The following is a 17,195-nucleotide window of genomic DNA, read 5'->3' on the forward strand; positions in this document are numbered from 1 at the left end:
AAGACAGCATTATTTACACAAGATTCCAACACAAATGTAGACAACACCGAATTTCTCACAACTTCCTACACGCCTACACTCGACAAATCACACTTTGCGAAGCGATGAGCCCCGCGAATTTGAAAACTTATAACGAAAAAAAAAGTTAATTGCCGAGGGAGAAGGAGATTCGAAAAGGCGAGAGTAAGAGAGCGCACAATCAGCGAAGAGGCTCCGATGTCGATTCGATTTCTCGAGAGTCAACCGGGAAGCGTGTATAGTCGCGCGAAGAAGCAGCAGCAGCACCAGTGTAATTTCATTACCTAAAGGAGGCCGCCGAGTATATATCGGAGCTCGTGCACACCGGCCCGGTATAACGAGAGAGGAGCGACGACAAAGGCGATTGAAGGAGACACGTCCGCCCGAGGTGGCGGCGCGGGGCAGGATGAGGGCGTTAGAGCGAACGGGGAAGGGGAAAAAACAATTCCCATGGCGTTTGACTTTCATTGGAATTTTTCTCGTAAAATTGGCGGATAAAGTTTTCGAACGGCCACGTCTCCCTCGGACGCACAAGAGACTCCCTCATATTTCCCAGGAGGGGCCGGAAGAGAGACTCGAGGCCTGCTTTTTCCGTGAAAAAAAAAAAAAAAAAAAAAAAGCTTCGTGTAGGAATGGATGGCAGAAAAAAGAAAAAGATACATTATACGAGCTCCGTGACTCCTTTTCCGAGCCGATGAGGAGGACTTTTCCCACAGCTAAAATCTTGGCGACACCATACGTATACACATAACTCGCTGCAATTACTTTTGCTCCCTTTTTTGTCCTTCGAATTATCACACTCTCCACCGGTGTAATGCGAGGTTTTTCTTTCCCCAAAAGGATCGTTCCTGCTCCAAGTCGCCCGAAAGGTTCGACCTCGTCCTCTCCCACCTCCTCTTCGAACTTCGGGGGGTAAAAAAAAAAAAAAAAAAAAAAAAAAAAAAAAAAGAAGCTTTTCACTCGAATTTCGAGAGCCACGCCGTACCGCGAAGCAACTCAATACTCCCGTCCCCCGTTCGAAAGCTCGACGGAGGAAACAAAAAAATAGCCAAACATACAACGCGCACTGCTAACACACACACACACACTAAGTACTGGAAGAACTGTCTTACTTTGCCCGCGAACGCGATAACGCGTACAAACATCTCCGCGTCAACAGCGTTGGTTATTGTTCTCGAGGTCGGAGCGATGCGCGTCGGCGATTGAGGAGGTGGCGATCGACGATACTTGGCTAACAATCTACTCGTTATAACGTTACGATATACACACAGAGTGAAATAGAAAGATAGAGAGATGGATGGCGTAGACGCTTAGAAGAGAGATTCGGTAAAAAAAGGGGTGTGGGGGGGGGTTATTACATCTCGGTGTTGGCCTCGTCGAGTTCCTCGTCGAGCTCGGGGAGCGTGTAGACGGCCGGAGGCGGGGGCACGGGTCTCAGGTGCTCCTCGAGCTTGAGTATGGGCTTGCAGTCGCGCGTGACGTCGACCTGGTTACTGCCGTACGAGTCCTTGAGTATGTTGATCTCGTTCTCGTGGGCGAAGATACTGACGACGGCCGGTGGCTCGCCCATGCAGAGGCTCTCCTCGGTGACGTTCAGCTGGTGGCTGCCCGGAAATTGTCACGAGGCCATGGCGAAGGGGTCATGGTGGCCAGGCAGCTCGTCCACGCTCGCGCTCGTCCTCAGATCCGAGCCAACCAACTGCGACTTTTGCTGTTGTTGCTGCTGTTGCTGCTGCTGCTGCTGCTGTTGCTGCTGCTGGTGGTGGTGCAGGTGGTGGTGCTGCTGTTGCTGCTGGTGGTGGTGGTGGAGTTGCAGGTCGCCACCCACGAGCGCGTGGGGCTGCTGATGCGAGAGCCGGTGCACGATCTCGTCGTGCAGTATGTTGAAGCACATGGCAGTGAGGGCCATCCCCGACATGATGTAACACGAGCAGAACCAGATGGTCGCGTTGCTCGCCTCGGGGCTCCTCTCGTGGGGGTACGAGCCCGGCACCATGTCCCCGAAGCCGATCGTGCTCAAGCTCATGAAGCAAAAGTAGCTCGCGTCTGAAATCCACCGATAATTTTCATCCATGTACACAACTGCGGCGACACGAAAGTTTATAGTTACGTGTGTTGTGAGAGTGCACCCACCTATGAAGGTCCAGCCCAGGAGCTTGTGTAGGGCGAAGGCGCCGGCTACGATGTAGCAGACCATGGCGCCGAAGCAGATGCTTATGGGGGCGAGTATCGTGACGTTGGGCCGGTCACCCGAGCCGAGGCTCGACACTTCGTCCTTGGGACTCGTGGCTTTGACTTCGACGGAGCTCGGGTACGTCGACGCGTTGGCCCTCACGTAGAACGGCTCTTGCAGCTGGAGCTGCTGTTGCTGCTGCTGGAGCTGCTCCTCTTGCTGTCGACGCTTCTTCATGCGCCTCTCCTTTTCCTGCAATTGGAGAACAATGAGCGCGTCCGCCCTCGGTTATATCCCTCATACCGATGGTTAAAAAAAACACCCGTCCACCTGAACCTTTTTTTTTTATTTATTTTTATTTTCTTGGGTTGGTTTGTTTACGGTGTGTGGTTATGCTGGTGGCGGTGTAGAGCAGATTTTTAGATTTATGAAAATGCGCCGCGACGAGCAGAAATGTGTGTCTGCGGATCAAGAGGGAGCATCATCTCGTAATTCCGGGAATGTAAAAAAGCACGGAAACAAAAAAAAAAGAAAAAAAATACGGGGGGAAGAACAGAAGGTGGAGGTATACGCGGCGTTTAAATATTCAGCTGCGAGGCGTCCTCTTCCCCCTCTGGCTATGGTTCCTCTTCTTCTACGTTGTATAACAGTGCCACTTAAAGTTTAAAGGGGTGAGATGTGGACTGACACATTTTTGCCCTACCTCGAGAGTAATAAGTATATATAGTTGTTTTTTTTTTTTTTTTTTTCTCGGAGGATACGTTTCTCGACCGACTTTCGGAATGACAAAAAACTCTTTTATAATTTAGAAAAACTAAAAAAAAAAAAGAAAAAAATTACGGCACTTGAAGAGAATCACCTTTTGAAATAGCAATTAATTCACCGAGGAGGTGGGGACGAGTGTCGTGACGACGGTACGATGTGTATATATGTATTATTATTGTGAAAGGAAAATGCAACACATACGCTCACCTGCATCCGCCTCTCGTCGTAGCAGCAGTAGCCGCAGTTCGAGCACAGGCAGCAGCAGAGGGCCCTCGTGAAGACGCCCCGGGCGCACCTAGACAGTAGACCCCCGGCGCTCGACAAGTAGATCAACGTCAGTGGGATCCCGAAAAAAGCGTAGCCCATCGTCACCGCTTTGCCCCACATTGAGCGCGGCGCTATGCTGCCGTAGCCTGCAACGACACGCACACACGTGGACGTTAATAGTTACTGTTTTTTTTTTTTTTTTTTTTTTTTTAATCACAGTGGTATAATCGGTAGTCGGAGATATATCTTTTACATCTCTTTTAGCCTTTTTATAGCCAATGAGATTATATGATACATGGTTTATTTTTATGTCAATCGTGATAGTTACAGAAGCAAATTTCATGTATAACTAAAAAATTTTTTTGTTCGAATAAGGTCAATATACTCGCATACATTTCATAAAAAAAAAAGACGAAGGGGTGTTGTGCTTTTGCCACAAAAAATTGTATCTCTATACTTAAAACTATTGAAAAATATTTGGAACTTAATGTAATTATGGTCAGAGTTGGTTTTTTCAAGGCCAATGTCAATGTAAAAATATAAAAGGTGTAAGATAACAATCGACTGTAATTATTTTTAGGCAAAACTTATTCACTAAGTACAACATCCGAATATGCAATTTCAGAGCAAAGGTTAGCTCAGTCGGAATGGGAGCGGGTTATCGCACTCGGATGATCTCCGGTACGATCCCCTGCCTCCTCCGTTAACTGTCGCGGACACCACTGTTCGTATTTCACTTACGCAACATGTGTCTACTTAGAACCTTAGCTCCGTCATTAAAATGGGCATTGCTGTTCCTTACACATATCAGAACCACAAAATAATTTTGCCATTACTGGTTACATTTTTTTGTTGTTGAAAACTTGGATCGCGCAAACGCAATCCCATAAATATTATTTATTCTGTAATAATGTTTTAAATGGTCTTAAAAAACTTGTGCATAGAACAAACGCAAAGTAATATATATATAAGTATAAACTCGCGTCGCGAATAATGTGCCCTCGGGGGTTAGGGACATTATTAAAATTAATGAGAAAATATCGCGAGAGCGCCGAGTCTTTTTTTTTGTCCCTCGCGCACTAAGCTACTTATTGCAAATAGAAAAAGGATGATTTATTGTTGCAACGAAAAAAAAAAAAAAAAGAAAAAAAAATTCTATTCTCGCTGCATGAAGAAGGAGAAGCAGAAAAAAAGGCCGTGTCGTATTTCCTCTTCAATCCAGCGAGATCTTGGGTTACTTTCTCCCCTTTGTAAAAAAATTTTTCCCGTATTTTGTTTCGCAAGGCTCGCACATCCTAGTTCTCGAGATTCAAACGCAGAACTCATTAGCGAAGTGCATCATGCATCGCATTAGAATAAAAAGGAAAAGAACGAAAAGAAAAAAAAAGAAAGCAAACAACGAGATGATATGACATCTGGCACGCGCGTGCGAGCGCAAAAAAAAAAGTAGTACGGCGTGTACGTGTGTCCGGGTATCTCCATATATTCACTGCAAACTCTCGGAGGACACCCGCGCAACCCCCCCAACGTATATATACACTTGCGGCGCGACGGCTACTACACAATTGTTGTCCCTCATCATTTAGAGACTTTTAATTAATTTTCGTCACGTGCCACTGTACACGCGCCCTCCGTTCTTCCTTCGCTCCCTGGCTCTCCGCGTTAATTTGGCTCTTTCTTTCTCACTGCTGGAACCAACGGACACACAGCTGGCTGCTAATGAAAGCTCTTTTTTTTTTTTTTTTTTTTTTGTCCAGCAAACTCCGGAGCCATCCCAATTCGGTCTTAATAAACTTTGCGCGAACAATTTTTTGCTTCCGACTCAATTAATTTCGGGCACCCGATGTAAATCCAATTAATCCCCCATCATCGCCCTCGATGTATGTGTGCACGAGTCGAATCACATTTAAGTGCGCGTACGCGTAAAATGGATTTTCAATCAATTTCTGCAAATGGCTCGGCTGTTCACGGGGAAACAAGAGTGGGTATGGTATTACAGTGGGGTGTCAAAGGCGTCTTTGCGCGTGACATTGCAAAACGCGGAGTAGCCGGACCGTACGCCTTTGCGTTGGCCTTTTACGTGCGCGAAATGTAAAAAAAAAAAAAAAAAAAGCTCCCGACCTCGTTGTCTTTGGGAAGTGCGTGGCTGGAATTTTTTCCCCGGAGACTCAAAGGTCACGCGCCCTTTGTGCCGAGGAAGAACTTTGTTATGATGAGACTGAAAAACGCGGAATGTATTGCTTGGGTGGGGGGAAGAAAAGAAAGGAAAAAAAAAAAAAAAAAAAAAGAAAAAACGTCACGTACACTAGAACTTGTTTCGTTGGGAATGCAAAAAAAAAAAAAAAATTCTCGAGACGTGCCCACAGATCCCGCGTTATCAAAAAATACCCTAGTCAGCCGCGCGATGACTGATAACCTTATCGCTTACGGCACCTGACATCGGAAATTCGTAATAATACGCCGACAGAGAACAAAAAAAGACGAATAGCAGAAGTTAACAAACGAGCGTCCGGGAAGGAGCGGGGAAAAATGAGAGTGGGCAAAAAACAAAGTAGGTGTACACGAGTCGCGCATCAGGGATTATTTATCTCGGAATCCGGGCGCGTGTATAAATACACCGCGACAAACTGCCTGGAAAACGAGAAAAAATTACTCTGACGAAATAATGGAGGCGTCGCCGGGCTTAGATTCCAACGCGTTACGAAACGTACAGTTTTTGCACCCCTACGTGGAAGAGAAACGAAACGGAATATACCCACGCCGTGCTAAGAAAGTGGAAATTTTTTTTTTTTCCGTTCCTCGCGCGCAGCCCCAAAACTATGACAAATTCTCGCGCACACGCGCGCGGAAACTGTTTTCGAGCTTTTCATTTAACTTCGGAGCGTGTAGTCGGGCGCGCGTCGTGCACTTTCCATTATACGTTTTGCCCGCAGGAATAACACATGGGTGTATAGTATTCCCGGGGGAAAAAGCGCTCGACAGAGTATACACTCGTATCTGTGTATACATACATAGGCACATATATTTATACAGTCCAGTGTGCTCTAAGATATTAACCGAGCATCTCCGGATAATAAGAAAGTCGTTGCGCGCAGCTGCGACGTGGGGGGGATTTGAGCTTTTCAATTCCCGGGATACCAGGACCTTGGACGGAAAGGCCGGACTATTACTCTTCGGTGTCGAGGAAAAAAAAAAAAAACACCCGTTTTGAGGGCCAGCTCTGGGTCATTCGAGACGGGAACAAGTGATCGACACGAATCTGATTTACTCGAGAGTCGTCCTTGAGGGAATCATATACATATAACTTGTCATCTCTCTCTCTCTTTATTCGATGCGCTACCATAATTTGGGCACCGCTTTAGCCCCAAATATTACTTATGTAAACACTCACATTGTAACCTTTTGTACTTTGCTTAGGCTATACAGGAACTAGAGTATGTCTCGATGAGTCCTTAGCCTCTTTAAATAAAAATTCAATTCAATTCAATTCTCTCTCTCTCTGCTTTCTTTCGTGTGCACTTTTATGTACATTTGTAAGGATCAAAAAATCGAGAGTAATTTCACTGTAGGTAGTACACTCGCGTTCAATGATACGACCAGCTGAGCAGTATTCAGTGCCCGAGGGATGCTCAATTCCGGCACGTATAATACATCAGAGAGCGACGGTGGCATTACAAGTGAAGGTACCATTGCAGGGCCAGACAGTATACACATATATAAGTGTGTACGTATTTACCGCGCGGCACTGTCCTTTTCCCCCCTATATATAGCGCGCAAACCGTGCATTATGCGAGGTACACACACCGAGAGCCCGAGCATTTAATTAAGCCCTCAAATAATTTGCATGGACGCTACACCGGAATCTCGCTGCAATAACATCTCGAAGATGAGCCGTGGGCCTCCCTCTTCCACCGCGTGTGTATATATATGCGACCCACTGGTCTTTGCGCGGGCGTATGCATCACTCCTCCTATAGCTGCAACTCGGGCTCTTGGGGAAAGCCCTCTCGGTCCTTTTGGCTTATGCGCCCTCGTCCCTTTCACTTTGGTGTAATACGTACGGCCTTATATACGTGATATACATATTGTCCAGATGAATGGGAGGAAACGCAAATCATGCCGTGTTATATTAATAAAACCAACTCGGGTAAAATTACGCTATCTGCGTGAGCGTGTCGAAAAAGTGTCCCCATACATATGATGTGTAGATGATTTGTTTCGTTGTTACCCTCCGGTTGCGCGAGTACGGAGAAATTATAATTTATACGACGTTAGGGCTGTAGGTAACACGACGTATACAAGAGATTCCTCCGTCAACTTGCACTCTCGGCCAGAGTACAAGACGCGTATATACAGAGGTACATGTATATAGGTATATGTACATACAGAGAGGGTAAAGCCAATGCCTTCGGTATATACGAAGTCTCGAAGCTGCGGGGATATCGTGTACGTGCGAGCGCGCCGTTGCGGATGTACATAATACGGAATTCAAGCTCTCCTTCACGTCGTCTCCCGATACAAACGTTCCGTTCTCTGCCTCGTCATCCCCTGGACTCGGGGAGTACGTGTATTATATACGGCCACCTCTTTGTTTATGTATGACGCTCCCGCGTGACTCGACAGGGGCTTTTTTTTTATACTCGACGATTGGATTTGGAATGAGCCCTTCGAGCTTTGGCTGGACTTTAACTTTTTGCGCGCTTCTTTCTTTTCGATTTCTCGTGGGGTGTACGTGTGTATTAAAAGGAAGACAAGTGTATAGGTCAAAATGGGCCATTCTGCGATAATTTGGCAATACTGATCCTATGGGTTAATAACTAGTATACCTCCAGTAAGATCAAGTTGGGATGTTTATTTTTTGATAATAGAGAGGTCGAATGTTGGTTGTACAAATGTTGTAGTGAGCTTGGAACTTTGAAAGTTGATATATCTGGGCTTTAGACCTAATTTTGACAAGTTCTAGTATAGCATCATTAGCCATTGACTTTTCTTTCATTATGTGCTTGAATAATTTACATTGATACAGATTATAAGATATGTTTGAAAAATTTAGAAATTTTGCATCAAAAATCATTTATGGTAGTAAAAATGATAAAGATGTATTTTTTTGTTGTTTTTTTTTTAACTTGCAGCAAAAAAAGTTGCTGTGCATTTTAGGTCAAAATGGTTACGGAGAGTATGAAATTGTAAAAGTTTTTTCTGGTTCAAAACTACATGCAATATGTTACAACAGAGAAAATGTGCAGGCTGAGGGATAAACTTTCTCTTCAAGGCACCTCGCGTGTTGCTCACCAACCATTGAATTTTGCGGATAATAGTTTTGGAACGAGAGAGACTTACTTAGCATTAAGAAATATGATCATTAAAATAAGTGGGTATGAGTTCACAGCTATTGAAACCAAATACGAGCAAGAGATGAAAGCGTATGGTATTCAAAGTAATGGTGATTCATATTTTAACACGTATAAGGCAACAAATGTAAAATACAATGAAATTCAGTGCGACTTTAAGAATATAATGACAATGGTTTTGCGCGCCACAGCAACTGTTTTTCCTATACTTAAAAATGCTGATATAAAAATAATACCTGCGACAATAATTGTTGCTTGAAATATTTTCCTATAACGTAACGACAGTACCCAATGATGAAACGACGCGATCAATTTGTTTCCTGGCGGTATCGCCAAAGTACAAAAATAAGATGACGATTTTTCTCTTTGAGGCGCATCCAACCCGCCAATACGAGGAAAATTAAATTTCATCGCACGCGTATTACTGCCATTCAATGTTTATCGTCCACAAAGTGAAAGCCATAGTATCCCAGGCAGCGCAAGTTGGTTATACACGCGCGCACGAAAGTTGGGGCGGTAAGCGGGTGGCAAGGGCGTTGCAAGGGATTACCTACACGAATGGCTGCAGCTAGACCAGAGTCGGTGTTTCCGGATGAATAAAGGGGGTCCAAGCCAGCGGAGCAGATGTATCCAGACACCGGAGCAACGATGTTGGTCCAGTAATTCAAGAGGCTATATATATACACGGGGTCTGGCTACCGTTGCATGCATGTATATACAGGTACACCCGAGCTGCTTGCTTTGTATATTTCAAGTTGCGTCTATATATGCGTGCGTCTTTTAGACATACCGAGGAAATTCTGCTTTACTGCCGGCTTGCATTTTGTATATCTACACGCGTGTCAGAGGCGGAAAAGCTACATGTAAGTGCATACGTTTTTCTCAAGGAGATCGTGAAAAAAGGAGCAGAGACGCGAAAAAATTCGATGCAACAAAAGGCCACTGGCGAGAAAAATAAGTCCCGCGCGTATTTGCTGGCAGAGGGAAAAATTTAGATCAAAAGTACGAAGATCCGAGCGCTCTGTAAATATACAACTCTAACATTAATTAGTCGGAATTAGCGCGAGACAAGGGAATCCATTGTTCAAAATATTTGTTGCTCAGCCAGTGGTAGGGCGTCTACGTATCTACTGTGGATTACTTCGGTAAGGGGAGAACGAGGGTGTGCTTATTGTTTTAGAGGTGGTAGTCTACTTGAGACCGGAGGGGGGGGGATGCACCGCCAGAGTAGAGCAAACTTTTCAGCTTTTCAAACAACGTACGATGTGTTGAACCGTATGTCATCTAAAAAAGGGTTTCACAAACGTGGGATATAATTATAGATTTTACAAAATAGTGTTATTATTTGAGATTTATTTTTCAAAATTGACACTTTTTCACGAATAACCAATAGGTAACTCTATTTTTCAACTAGAAATTTACTAATCAGCAGCGTCCTAGAAATAGGTCTTGAAAAAGATTCTTTCATCGTTCACCGATTTTTTTGCAGTTAGAAATTTCCCGTACCATTTTTAAACATCGATTAAGTAAGTACGGACAGGCCAAAAAAGAAAGGCGCAGGTACGATAAGAAGGATGTTAACCCCACGAGTGGTATGTAAATTCCTTGCACTGGCCAAAGCATATTATTCCACAAAGGCGTTAGAAAAAAGAAAGAAGGGAGGTGGGGGGGGGGGGAGGAGGAGAATCTTTACGTTCATCCGCGGCCGAGGGTGGTGGGTATCGACAGGCCCGGAATTAAAAGGAATTAAGCTGGAAAATTTATACGAACTGTAGAGCAGCTCGGCGTGGAATCCAGAGAGACGGAGCGCAGGTGATTTCTCCGGCTATCTCATCAGGGGGATTCACAAAATCGCTACGCTAATGAGCGACGGGGAACGAACTGTTTGCCGCACTGTGTACAGGTGGAGAGAGCTCCGCGAGCTCCTTTATCTTACGGCTGACTGGAAATAATTTCTACCATTTCTCTCGTGCCTCTCAGTATCTTGTTTGCTTGTTTATTTTTTTTTTGTTTTTTGCACCCGGTACATATCGATCTTTTTACTATATCGGCTTGTATATACTTACAGTGGAACCCCTGAGCGCACGATTGTATTTAAATTTTGTGACGCGTTAAAATGAAATTGCTGCGAAATAATTGATAACAAAAATGCTTTATGCAGCAGTGAAGTGCAAGTTTCCGACAAAGCGCTCTCGTATACGTTAATTAAATAACGCGAAATTGCGCGAATTATGAAATACCGGGAAATTCGTGCCATCGGATATTTGTTATTTGAAAACGAGCGCAGTTAATTCGGAGGCTGTATGCATCAATAACGTTTAATCTTACTTTAATTTGACTCATTGTTCTTTTTTAAATTCTATTAAAAATAAATACGACAAAAATATAATTTAATTTTTCTAAATTTGACACAAGAAGAACATAATAAAAAATTTGCACGAGCCATTCATCAAATTGAGTTGTATGATTTACAATACATGTAATTTTGTATAGGCATCGAATACGACATGAGTTGTGAACTTGAAGCGCAACTTCGGTGAACCGCGGAGATTATACAATCATAGTTCGAGGTTACTAATTAAGTTCCAGAGTGTATTGCACCAGGACTCGCGACTGTTCCGAAACTTCATTAAAATCACATTCAAGTCCGTATGGGTTTCCATAATTGAGTAACGGTTATTGCATCGTAAATCGTTTAACCCCCAAGCACGATGTAGTCCTGATGTGTTCCCTCGGCAAAATCTCCCTTCGCTCCCGTACAATACGCATATCGCTTTTTTTTTCTTTTGTTTTTTTTTTTTTTTTTTGTCAATTTCACCTCTCCCTGCCGTTTTGCCCAACTCGGACTTAAGCTCTGGGCTTCGAACTATGTGAAATTGATGCGCGCTGTGCTTCAACGTTAAATTGAATTCGGAGAGCTGCGCGCTCGATTCTAGAAAAAAAAAAAAAGGTTATTCGATTACAAAAAAAAAAAAAAAAAAAAAAAAAAGGAACAGGATGCTGAAAAACGAGCGCTCGTTTTCCAGAGTCATCGGTGACCCCGAAGAATTTCCAATTACCATTTCGATTTCGCGTATCAACAAGATTCCACAGCCACGCGACGCGCACGTCAGAGTTCGAACGTGTATTTAATAACAAGCGAGTTGAAGCAGTTCGAAGAGGGACGGAAAGAAAAAAAAAAAAAAAAAAAATTCGGAAATTTTTCTACCCCTCCGTATACTTGCGAAGCTAATCTCTATTTACGACCCAAGAATGTTATCTACATGTATATTACATGGATGTACTCCAGCGAGGGGTTCGGAATTTACATTTTCCGATAGATTCTTTTTCAGCCGCTGCGAATCGGATGTATAAATCGAGCTGGCGTCGAGCGACCGGATAAGCCAATCTTAATTTCCACCGATACGCGAGTAAGCTGCTCGTCGGGTCAGAAATGAGGGGCACACCGGCCGTCCGTTACGTCCCTTCGGCCGAAACAAATTGAAGGGAGCTTTCGAAAAAACCTGTATGAAAAAAAGGGCAGCCTTAACGATAACTCGATCGCTTGATGGATAATCGATTTGCCGCGTTTTTACGTATATACATTTATGTATACTGACCGGTGTCCGGTCGGTTGCACCGAATCGACTCGGAGGGTTGGGATCCAAGGATCCAATGAAGGGGAAAAAGGGTGTAAAATTCAGCGCGGGTGCGGGTACCCTGTTAATACCACTTTGCGAGCGATATGATCTCGTGTCACACGAGGCGTGTGCCTTTGTGTAGGAGCGACTCCACGAAAAGGCACAATCAGGGGACTATCCCAAAATCTTTTCGACGACTCCTTAGTTTTTGAGTAAAAGCCGACGAAAATTTCCTTGCCAACTTCAACTCGAGAGCTGTGTGGGTGTTTTAACGAAAAATGTTCAAGAAATATTCTCCATTTATTATGGCCAAAACGAGTATCCAAATGTGTATCTGAGATGGAAAAGTAATTAATTTTCCTGAGTTTCCCCATACTTACTCCTGGAAGCCCGTGAAATATGAAAATCAATGTCCCAAAAGCATGGCTTGAAAAGCCACTTTTTTCGTGGAACCGATCATCCACAACGCGCCCACCGATTCATTACCGGTCAACTGAGCGTGCACCCATATCATACACAGATTGGGTTATTGGGAAGGGGGTCACTTTTTACCCTCGATGAAACACAAGATATCGTTACTCCGCACCATCAACGTCAGGTTGGTTTGAACGGTAACGATTCGCGCGCAGGTATCGGATGGGAGCCATATGGGTATTACAGCACGGGAGACGGACGAGACTCGATTGGACGGCCGTTTATCCGCTCGCAAGCTACAGCGGACGGAAAAATCAATGTTGAGCGGCGCTAAAAGTAAAAGATACGGGAAAAAATAAAATTTGACGGGGGTGCGGACGGGCGCTCGTGCACCGTCGTGGAAAAAAAAAAAAAAAAAAAAAAAAAAAAGAGTTTGCCGCGCTGTACTTGGTAACAAGTTTGGCGGGCTCCGGTCGCTTATACACCTTATACATCATGCATATAGTAGGTATATGTATATACGAGAGGAAGAAGAGAAGGAGCAATGTTGTGTTATAATATATATATACGTATATGGAGCCGAGAGAGTTGGCGGCTTCGCGTATCCATGGCTGGATCCGAGGAATGTTTGCCGAGAGCGATTCAACTTTCTTATCCGTATTTAATAACATAATCGTCCAACTGCAGCGTTGTTATATTAAATTGTGAAAGTTGCTTTTGCTCCACCAGTATGTACGTAGGTATGGTGCTTTTAGTCGCGCCTGGGAGTAGAAGGCATTCCTCGGCATTCCCTTCCTCCAGACGGAACCCTGTGAGAAATTCCCTTCCACCTCCCCACTCCCCTTATCTTTCTGTTTTGCAAATTCTATCGAAGAATCGTAACTCTGTCTGTTGTGCAATACTGTGATTTTCAATTTTAACGGAAATCTCTTTGTTTAAAAAAATGCGTGGGTCACAATTGAAGAACCTTTTTTCATTCGATAGCTGATTGGCTTCGGTTGGTCACGGGTCCGTCGAGGGTTGACAATTTTTAAACACCTTTTGTGGCATGGATGAGGCTCTGCTAAGTATATTAGATCTAAATCTGTTGTTGACACCTTTAAGGATTTGATTGATTTGTTTTCTTTTCAAACGATAAAATGTTATTACTAGAGGATAAGAGGTATACCCGATGAAGGCATTGTTATTCCTGCAGAAGAAGAAAAAAAATGTGGACTAAAGTTAATAAAAAAATCAAATATTTCAATTTTTCTCTTTAAAGTGCAAAATGTGTCGGTAAAATTTGGTGGATTAAAAAAAAAAACCACAAAAAATCCTCGACGTGAGGCGCCACTTTGATTTTCGTAATATAGAAAATGAAGCGGTGTTGCGCCGAAAGAGCATTAATCTCCATCAAAAGCACGGCGTGTATTAATAACGCCAAGGAGAGATCGCGCGTGTTTATGGAACATAAGAGCTTTCGGTGATGCTGGAAAGACGGCCAAGTTTTCGCAGCGAGAGAGAGAGATTTGGTTTTCCGAGCCGATAACAAGTTTGATGACTTTTCATATTTCCTGCACGCGTGTGTATACACGTGCACGCACCGCTCGAGCGCGCGAGGATATAAAATCTTATTTTCAATTTCCACTTGTTCTCGCAAGCGACGGAAACTAAAGAGAGAGAGAGAGAGAGGGAGATACGATAGAATCGATAATGCTCGAAGCCATGCGGAGTGTTTATTCACCTCGGCTCTCTGTTTTATTTTTATGTTTTTTTTTTTTTTTTCACGCTAGACGAGCAGGTATAAGAGTGTACGTTATGTATAAAAATAACTCGATTATTTCAGCCACTCTGGCCTCGAGGCAGATGATTTTTCCCCGATATTCAAGCTATAACCTATACGATTCTTATTTTAACGCGATTTGGGACAATTTAAAGCTCAGCCATTGAGTGCAGCCATCATTAAAAATAGAGCCACCCTAAAGATATAAATCCGTACACGGCGGCGATGAGGTGAGTGGAAGGGACCTGATCCTTCATGAGAGGAAGAGAGAGAGGTGGATACGCGGGGTGTAGGTGTAACTTGTAAGAGTAGTTGGTGCAGGAGCGTTGAGTGCTCCTTTTAACATAATCGCCGAGGACGAGTGCTCTTGCGTGAACGATTTATTGCGCGCGATGATTTAAAAAAAAAAAAAAATCGTTCAACTTTCGCGTACCTCGTGCGCTTATAGGGGCGAGTGCGTTGGTGTGCAAACGAGTCGTGACGACCTAAAAATGAAAAAAAAGAGAGAGGAAAAACATCCTGGAAGTATATACACACAACACGTGATTCAAACTGACAGATGGACTTGTATTTTGTGTATCAAAAGGATGATTGATGATGGGACTGATGGACGAACAAAAGTGGTATAGCTCTTGCGAGGATCTGTATATATACACGTGCAAACTTGTCGGCGCTTCGTGTGTATAAATTGCGGCTGGAGGATGGAATTGATTTTATTGAGGTTTACAGGATTTCCAAGGAAAGCGGATGGTAGCAAGTGTTTCTCTCCATCTCTTGTTCCATGGAAACTTTGGATGCTGCGTATACTTTGTTTCGCAGGTGATGGAGAGACGCGACCTCTTTGCCTTGTACATATATGTTCATGTGCTCTTTACTTTCGTCCCTTTTCCTCCGGCTCCTCTCGCGTGTTTTATCGCAACTCTGCACGACTACGCCTCAGTGCTCGTTGAATGACATTCGACGATAAACAGAGCGCGCATATAAACGCTTATCGGGTACACACGGCAGATGTGCGAATTATTGACACAGAAGTTAGCTTCGCAAACGTTTTCAAACTACCTTTGCAACTATTATGGCTGTTTACTTGAGCTCGTGTGTCTATGTACTAGTGAAAATAAAGAGATAATGGGTACGAGACGTTTTGCACGGGGACTCTCGAGTGACAAGATGTAATTATATTGGATTGGAAAAAAAAAAATTTTTTTTTAGGTGTAGGTTAAGGATGTAAATTTTCATCCTCTTCGTACTTTGGGAAATATGTGAAAAGTTCGTGAATATAAAATAAAGGAGATATGAACTACTTTTTGGGAATTTTTTTTCAAAGTACGTATTTATCGTTACTCTTGGGAACTATATTTAATTTTTTGTAACAATTTTGGCTTGATTAAAATTCCTGGCTGTTACTAATAATAAATAAGGAGCCCAAGGATCCGAAAAAAAAAATTTTCTCCGTATGGTAATTTGGAAAAAATAAAATAAAAAGAGAAATGGACAAAGAAAAGTATGTCTCACGAATTTCCTCGTGCTCCTGGAGTTGGATATATTTCTCAGTGTCCAAACACAAAAAAATGTGTTGTTAATTTAAAGGACACCTTACTAGATTTTGATATTCCATGGGTTACGCATAAATTTGTCGAAGGTGAATGTATAGAGCCACAAAGCTTGAGTCGTGGTAAAAAGTTTTCAATTCAAGCTGGAGTTATTTTGGAAATTACTCGAAAGCAGCGTGCACGAGGTACGGGGAATGAGGAAGAGGGGACCGAGAGAAGAATAGTTCATAACACGTAACTACGTTTAAGGAAGGTCTTATCTCTCTCGGGTAACTTTCATTCCACGTGCGGGTGATTTACATGACTTTTATCGGGGAGGGATGGCCGTACAGTTCTGCTGTCTGGGCGTCTGGAAATTATCCACAGCCTTCCCTCTCGTAGCCCCATTTATTCGGGCGTACACTGCAACGACTACACTTCCGTGTACCACCACGACGACGTCGACGACGCGGTTAGTTATCATTTTTGTCCGTCAAGTTTTAACGACGCCACAGCTGAGCGCTACGTGTAAGCAACGCCACGGCTAGCCAGCGCGGAATTCATTTTCCGGAGCGAACGGCGGTATATATATATATATATATATATAACATAGGATTCCTCGACGCGCAAAGTCCGGGGACGCCATAAAATAACCATCAGCGCTGCTAAAGTCGGACAGACAGTCGCTCTGGGAAAAATAAAGTTACTGCTGTTACTTGTACCCCACGAAAGCCAAATGTTTAAGAGTAAGAAAATGTATCTGGTCGATTAATCAAAGTTTGGAAACGGTTGGCAGCCCAATACTCTGTATGCAAAAAAAGAATTTGCCTGATGTTTGAAAACTAACATTATTCGATCGACAGTAGCAAAGAAATTTCATATTTCATACATGTATTACTACTCACTAGCTTCTTTTTTATTTACAACCAAAATTGAGCGCTAACCTTAAGTAAATAATCTAGTGACTAAAAGAGTTTTTACGTATCGAGTTAAAAACAATTGCCTTGAGATAAGTTATAATTAAAAAATCCCAATGGAGATGATAGCTTTGATTTTAATTACGCCTGAAAAAGTAATTTGAATCACTAGAGGTATTTTTTATTTTAAATGACGCATCAGCTAGCTATTAGAAATTAGAAAAAAAAAATTGAAGCACGAATTTTCCAACCCAAGGTTTTATTATCGACTAGTTTTCTGTTTTCTCTCACTGACAACCCTAAGAGACAGGCGTTTAGTGCCGTCTGTATGAAGAACCAATTAAACATCAGAGGGGCGCGGGCGAGAGTATTTAGCTCTC

The 17,195-nt window shown here is 43.3% G+C and overlaps 2 protein-coding genes across 2 annotated transcripts in view; both read right to left on the reverse strand.

The window, feature by feature from the left end:
• Positions 1 to 1,360: 1,360 nt before the first annotated feature.
• On the reverse strand, positions 1,361 to 1,611 carry LOC111643764 (uncharacterized). Its single transcript, XM_089593006.1, has one exon. It carries the CDS (start codon positions 1,586 to 1,588, stop codon positions 1,373 to 1,375), a length of 216 nt encoding a protein of 71 aa, XP_089449132.1. The 5' UTR covers positions 1,589 to 1,611; the 3' UTR covers positions 1,361 to 1,372.
• LOC106638302 (uncharacterized) overlaps positions 1,611 to 17,195 on the reverse strand; it is a 40,218-nt gene continuing 24,633 nt past the window's right edge. Inside the window, exons 4-6 of the mRNA XM_089592988.1 lie at positions 3,164 to 3,369; positions 2,152 to 2,443; positions 1,611 to 2,064 (exon numbers count right to left, since the gene is read on the reverse strand). Of these exons, the coding sequence (XP_089449114.1) occupies positions 1,637 to 2,064; positions 2,152 to 2,443; positions 3,164 to 3,369 (926 nt within the window). The 3' untranslated portion in view covers positions 1,611 to 1,636. The remainder of the gene's footprint in view (positions 2,065 to 2,151; positions 2,444 to 3,163; positions 3,370 to 17,195) is intronic.

This window comes from Copidosoma floridanum, unplaced genomic scaffold (assembly GCF_036245765.1).
Source record: "Copidosoma floridanum isolate Cflo_tuat_1 unplaced genomic scaffold, Cflo_Japanese_pri ptg000019l, whole genome shotgun sequence".
Classification (NCBI taxonomy): domain Eukaryota; kingdom Metazoa; phylum Arthropoda; class Insecta; order Hymenoptera; family Encyrtidae; genus Copidosoma; species Copidosoma floridanum.